Consider the following 7,275-nt stretch of genomic DNA (forward strand, 5'->3'; position numbering starts at 1 on the left):
TTTTTTTCTTCAAAATGATGTGAAAATCATTTGGCCTTCTCATTCACATAAAAAAATATATTGATTTACAATTTCTTAAGCCCTATTCGGACAGGATTAGTTTTACAGGGGGACCTCTGAGAAAATCCTGCTTCTCAGAGGTCCTCTGTGTTTTTAATCCCATCCGAATCGGCCATGTCTGTGTTTTTCTCTGACGACCTCCATAAGAATTCCAGGGCAATTTACCTACTGTTTTTCGCCGAACTCAGAGGTCCTCTGAGAAATTTAATCCCGTCCGAATGCAATGTCTGTGTTTGCCCGCAATATCTTTTGAAAACACGGTTCATTTCGTGTTTTGGCCAACGTGATCTGCCGTAAGGTCTTACTAATGCGCGTATATTGTATGAGTCCCATACATTCAGATATGAATGTTTTTTTGAATTTGGCAAAATAAAATAATTAAATCAAGACGAGCTGAATATCATACACTGTTAAGACTGGCCACTGTAATATCATTAACGTTATAAGAAACTCAGATCAAAGTTGTTTAATTCCGGAATGGTAATGTTAATTAATAAAGATAATACATTTTCATTAATTATTATTTCCTCATTTTCTTCTTTTGTGTTTATTGTAAGCAGACAGTAATATAAAACATGGAGGCTAACGTTACTTTAGTAGGATTTGTATATTTTATTTTGATTTGTAAAAATTAAATTAATAAATTACATGTTCTGTCATAATTTTACATTTAAAGCAAAATATTAAACATTACAAACACGCGTATCCAGAGCACATGCCCTTCTGCAACGCCCAAATGCATGAAACAGACACTCCCATCTCTGGAATAGCCTGCATCATTTTAATCCCGTCCGAATCGGTACATAGAATCACAGACATCCTGGGGGACACGTTGAAACTCAAACGTCGTTTGGAAAACTAATCCCGTCCGAATAGTGCTTAAGACAATTTTTCGTGGGAAAGGCCGTATGCCAGGAGGCAGTAAAGCTCCTGAATAATCAGTGATTGACAGCTCAGGAAACAAAACAGTTGCATAATGAGCCAATATAGTTTTTTTCTATTTAAATATTTTTTATATATTTCACAAGTATACCTTTAAAAACCATAGTAATCATGGTAAAGGTACTGTTTGGCCATCGTAAAAATAAACACAGGGTTAGTGTTTGGTTGGCCAGCGAGAGGTTTACTTTTGTGCAGTAAAAAGCTCAAAAGAACAACTGCCTATTGTGGTCTGGACTCTTATTTGTGTTTTTGTAATCATTATAGTAGAAACACAAGGGACAAGCGTGATAAACTCATCAATGTTTGTTTACAGCCGCCGCGCCATTACTCCCTCACATGTTGATCATGAAAGCAGTGGAATGTGTGCACATGCAAGTGATTATTCTCGAAATGCTCTCGTCATTTTATTGATGACTGCTTCCTAAATGATGGAGAGTTCAAGGCTTGTACAATGTTTGCTCCTAAAGGATGGATGTGTTACTACTATGTTGAAATTGGTGCTTCAGGATCACAACTAGTGTACAGTATTATGTGTAGATTTATTGCTAGAGTTGTGTACTAACGCGATGCTGTGGAAAACATAACAAATAGATTTTTTTATTATTTACATCTTGTTGCGTGCAGAATTCAGTAAATCATACAAACCTTGTAATCATGCAGTACAATGTTACATTGTAAACTTTGTCTTTTCAGAAGACTGTAAAATAGATTGTCTCCCTCACAATAGTTTGTGCGCGCACATTAAACGTATGACTAAACTGAACCGCTGTTTAAAACTGTGTAACTCTTAATTCTATAAGCAAATGTCGGCATTAACAGCAACAATACTATTGTTGGTGTATAAAACGAATGAAACTCATGTAAAGCCGCTGCAGTAAAAGTGCGATTCTTAGAGGTAAGTGGAGATAGATAGAGCTACTTAAAACCTCATAAGACTTCTTACATTTATAATAAAGGCTGCGATTTCCAATAGCCTTGTCTCTTAGCATGCTACCTTTCTTGATATGTATGATGTTAGCAGGTGCTGTCCATGGCAATATTGCTGAATTGGTTGATAACAATCTTTCCAGATCCATATTTCATACATGCATGTTTATATCTTTATATGTTTATCTTTAACATACTTTAAGCATTATCTTGTGGGTACATTATTCTGAAAAGTCTAGTTATTTTACAAAGAGAAGTAAAAAAAATACTACTTTGCATTCATTGTGCTGCCTTTGCCAAAAAAAGTATTTGGCTACTTTCATAATAAACTTGATGTTGTACAACAAAAGAAGGCACAAATATATCTGCATGTTGTGTTAAATCCCAGGCGGGAAAAAAATGTAGTGCGTTTACAAGAAAGTTTGGGCTGGGCTGCGGAGAATGCGTGTATGGTATTTCATTTTAGCGCAGATATTTGGTGTCTGGAGATCGACTGTGTTTAACATTAAAAAGTAATTCTGCACCATGGTTTGCTGTCACACTTTCACCCAGTGAATGAGAGTAACAGGTGACGTTACACATAGACGGTTCAGTACACATAGCAAGCATAGCTTTTCCGAAAATGCGGTTCCTTTATTCTCTTACTAAAAGTGCCCACGATCATTAGACTGCTGCACTTGTGCTCTTACTCACTCTAAAGTGTGACATAAAGCAGATTTACATCACAGACACTAAACATCTATATATACATGCTTAATGAAGAGTTTTAGTGGCCGTTTGTGGGGGTATACATTGAGAAAAATGTTTTTTTTTACCTTAAATCACACAGCAGACCCCAACAGTAAATGTATAAACTTTTTTGTGGTCAAATTAGTGACTCTTTAAATTAGACAAAGATGACCAGCGGACCATGTAAAGATGATTAGAGGGCAGTATTTGACTAGCCCTGCATTACACCAAATATACAAAGTAATGTTCTTTTTAGCAACATCATATGACCCCTTTGAATGCTTTCTGAAGTAATTAACCTAGTACGATCACACAAGCAATAGTAAGAAAGCTTTACCATGTTAGCGACAGTTACTAATTTTCTACAAATTTTAGACAATTAATGAGGTTCATATGGCTTGTTTTTCTCCCACCCACACAAAAACAGAATTTGCCCCCAAAGCGAGCCAGTCTGCCCCCTGAGCTTTTCAACATGAAGGAACTTCCCTCTGGTGGTGTAGAAGAGGAGGAGGAGGAGGAAGAGGAAGAAGAAAATAAATATGAGAAGACAGAGGACACAGACGCTGATGATAATAATATGGAGGTTATTCAGTCTGCAGAGATGGACAACACAGAACACTCCAATGGCAATATCCCCGAAACTCGCACACACTGCCCTAACGGTTAGATCTTGAACAAAATAACTACCCACAACTACTCTAATGCAGATGGATATTGTAATTTTGTGCACAAAGTAATTCTATGGCTGTAAACAAGAAGGCAGCATTGTGCCTCTTTATATACAGAATGTGAATTTGCTTTTCACGTTTAAGATATGGTTACAGAATTTTGACTTGAGGGTAGTTTTTGAACACCTTTTTGTTTCTGTGTTCAGAAATGAAAGACAATGAAGGCCAGACTGGTGAAGTAGTGTCATCTCATGAAAAACAGAAGGCCAGATCTCTTGATCTTCACAGCAAAAGTGCCTCTCCATCAAAAGGTAAAAAAATCACATAGTGTTTTTGTGTCTTTCTTGGGTTGTCTTGCGTTTTTTAAGTCATAACTATGATAATGTATGTAATATAAAATAAATGTTATATAAAATGTTATGCGATTCTTCATTGATAATATGATTTATCCCTTATACAGAAGGATGTGACAACAGCAGTTCTATTGTCAAGAGTCCAAAGACAAGTATGAAGAAAACAGTCTTTGGCCCAAGCAGGGTAAGTGCTGTTAAGAGCTACAATGTGCTTGACAGGCTCTACATATACAGGATTTATAGAAAATATACTTGCAGCAATAGAAACAAGTTCATAAGTCAATAGGATTGCTCAAACAAATTAGTCCTTTGTGATTTCGAGCTACAGTGCTACAAAAATAATTTGAACTAGATACAGGATGTAGGTTTTCTTGTTCCTTGATTTTTATATATTTATACCCCTTTTTCTAGCCACCTGCAACCATGTCCAAGGATTACCCAGAAGATGATCCCGACTACTGTGTCTGGGTTCCTCCAGCAGGTAAACTGAGCAGGAATTTGCCCATTGCTACCCTGAGGGCTCTGATTTTAATGAGTCTCATCTTTTAAATCAAGTTTAGGGGTGTGGCCCTGGTATACTGGCCAAATTTGTCCATTGGCCTGCTAATCATCCCCATTTATTCTAATTGGCTAATCACTCTGTCTCCTTCACTAACAAGCTGATATGTGGTGGGCGTTCTGGAGCAATGTGGCTGCTGTCATCCAGGTGGATGCTGCACATTGGTGGTGGTTGAGAAGAATCATCCTTTCATATCTAAAGTGCTACAGAAAAGAGTTAATAATAATAATAATTATTATTATTATTATTATTATGTATTGCAGTTTAAAGCATACCCCAGAAATCAAACACTTTTTGCAGCTTTGCCCTTTAATCTCAGTCTGAAATCCCACATTAAATTCAGGGTCCCCTCAGAGTCTTAAAAGTATTAAAAAAGTATTACATTTCATTTTCCCAAATTAAGGCCTTAAAAGGTATTGAATTTCACATCAAAGTCTTGAATTTTTCACGGAGGTCCTAATTTTTCAAATGATCAATAGATTTATATGCTGTTAATTCAGACACGAAACTCGCGCAATACGAGCACTGAGCACTATCCACATGTGGAAAAGCATCTTCGCGAGCATGCAGAACACTATAGCACGCAGAAAAACATCCTTTCGAGAGCGCACCTCTGCTCAGTGCGTACAAACTCAGTCATGCGAGCAAAGGCTGGGATGAGCACTCGCTCACAACATGCACTTGCTAAATCAAGATGACTTTGGGACTGTGGGGGCGGGACAATGACTGGTTTCCTTGCACCTGTGATTGGTTGTTTGATTTAATCATTGACACATAATCTTCTGTTCCACAATCCGTCTCTAGTCAATCTAGGTAGAGAACACACGTTTTAATATGATCATAATGTCGGAGAAGGTAATTTATGTTAAACAATAGTCTTGTGTGATCCATGCAATAATAAGCTGCAAACAATAAGGCAAATTTTTAAGCTATTATATATTTTGTTTACTGTTTAAGTAGATAATATCATCTTGCAATATATACTCTAGGCTACATATTGACATTGTCAGACTAAGTTAGCATTAGAAAACTATTATGGTCCTGTATAAAGATGAACCGAAAAAAAAAATATATACATATATAGAGAGAGAGGGGGAGAGAGGGATGTTGTTATTTTCTACATATTTCACTATATTAAACAGCAAAAAAATTATTCCTTTAAATTGCCGTTATTATTTGGTTTGCAGCCTATTGCATGGATCAAACAAGGCAATTGTTTTAACATAAACTACCTTCTCCGACAAAGTGGTCTTATTAAAACGTGGCTGGCTGCACAAGATAAAGAGGAGGGCCACATGTGTTATATTGTAAAACACGCTAGTTAGAACATTGGTGTACCCACAGCTATTGCTTTGAATTTTGAGCAATGAATAACATTATTTCAGAAAGGGTGTTTAAAAATTGTTCTCTAATTTTGATGCCCACTGTAGTTCCGGTCTTAATTTTGCCTTTGTATATTTTTCTGATTTTTACAGATCAGACTGGTGATGGTAGGACACATCTGAATGAAAAGTATGGCTACTGAGCTTAGAAAGGGAAGGCCCCCATCACTAAAATGGAGGTCAACTCTTCATCTCACCCCTGAAAGGATGCATCATATTGATCTTCATACCTCACATTAACACATTTTTACAAGTTGCTCAGATGAGCTTGAGATGTTTCTAGCTCTTGTTAATGGAAACTGGTTTTAAGCATGTTTGTTTTCTGAATTGAACTTACCTTCTCAAAAATTAACATGCTTAAGTGAGCTTTGTGTACATCTATTGCTCTGTTCTGAGTCACTATCAGAGCCACCCTGGACTTCCTCCTCAGTTTGGCAGTGGTGCCACATGCCATATGGCAAGGTCCTACTGAGCTCCCCTTTGTTGACTGTTAACGATAACTCTTTATAGGGGGCTTTATCAGCAATCTGGACTCTTGCTTGGGATTAGGTGTTAGGAGCAAGCTGTTATTGAATCAGTCTTTGTATGTTCAGGAAAAAGAGAGTGAGCGTAGTGTATAGTTTACCTATTAGTATTTTATTTTAACTTAATGAGGAGTGACTCACTATAAAAACGTTATTTGTGTGAAGGTGTGTTTAAGAAAGAATTCTGTCCCTCCATATACGTCACTGTAGCCCAGTCTCTCTAGTTATCAAAACCTATTGCTCCTTAATTCTCTATTTTCTGGAGAGTAGGATTCCATACAAATTGTGTATTTTGTTACTTGTCTTTTGTAAAATAAACATGTATGCACTTTTTGGTGTGTGTGTCTTGTGTTAAGTGGTTGGAAATCTCCTTAAGTTTGATGTGTTCAATCTGTATTCTTAGTTTAATTAAACACTTAAAAGGATGTGTTGTTTAGTGTGTTGGGGTTGTTTAACGCATGGTTGAGTACAGTCAGGGGCGTCAGAAGTGTGTGGGGGGGTGACTGAGTACATAGGGCCCTGGCATGTGAGGGGCCCTTTGACGATAATTTTATAATTATTAATGTTATTATTTTATATCTGAGCGAAGCATGCAGCAATGAACACACTGGACATGACTTTATTGGTTGTCTAGAATCAATGCAAAGCGTGCACTGGCTGTGATGGAGAGTAGAGTGTGTGAACTGAGTGAATGAGACGGGCCCTGTCACAAATTGCACACTTCATGTGGACTTTCGGTCTCGTGGCCTTAAGTTGAGCGTGCTCGCTTAGTCTACGAGTCCGTAGGGTGTCCCATATATTATTTTTACGCTGCAGCAGGCTTTGCGCACATTACCAACCCAGAAGTCCTTGCGAAAGAGCAATCAGACCAATCGGACGACGGAAGGGAGGAGTTCACACTGACGGGCAACTTCTGACGTGACGCTTGAGTCTGTCCCAAAATAAGACTCTGGTGCCGTGCACCCACATGGACTCGCATCAAGGGTCCCTAAAGTCTGCACTACATGATGTCATCAAAGTGCGGACTCTGAGGAGGACCACAAGTCCAGAGTGTGCCATTTGGGACAGGGCCAGGGAAGTTTGTGGGTGTTTCGGTTCTGAGAGATGCGCCACTCGTTGCTGTTTTGATGT

At 37.9% G+C, this 7,275-nt stretch overlaps 1 protein-coding gene across 1 annotated transcript in view; it reads left to right on the forward strand.

Moving 5' to 3' along the window:
* LOC141362596 (kanadaptin-like) overlaps positions 1-6,475 on the forward strand; it is a 27,010-nt gene extending 20,535 nt beyond the window's left edge. Inside the window, exons 10-14 of the mRNA XM_073864885.1 lie at positions 3,086-3,320; positions 3,533-3,637; positions 3,787-3,863; positions 4,091-4,160; positions 5,714-6,475. Coding sequence (XP_073720986.1) covers positions 3,086-3,320; positions 3,533-3,637; positions 3,787-3,863; positions 4,091-4,160; positions 5,714-5,763 — 537 coding nt within the window. The 3' untranslated portion in view covers positions 5,764-6,475. The remainder of the gene's footprint in view (positions 1-3,085; positions 3,321-3,532; positions 3,638-3,786; positions 3,864-4,090; positions 4,161-5,713) is intronic.
* Positions 6,476-7,275: the final 800 nt, after the last annotated feature.

The sequence above is a fragment of the Misgurnus anguillicaudatus genome, unplaced genomic scaffold (genome assembly GCF_027580225.2).
Source record: "Misgurnus anguillicaudatus unplaced genomic scaffold, ASM2758022v2 HiC_scaffold_28, whole genome shotgun sequence".
Classification (NCBI taxonomy): Eukaryota; Metazoa; Chordata; class Actinopteri; order Cypriniformes; family Cobitidae; genus Misgurnus; species Misgurnus anguillicaudatus.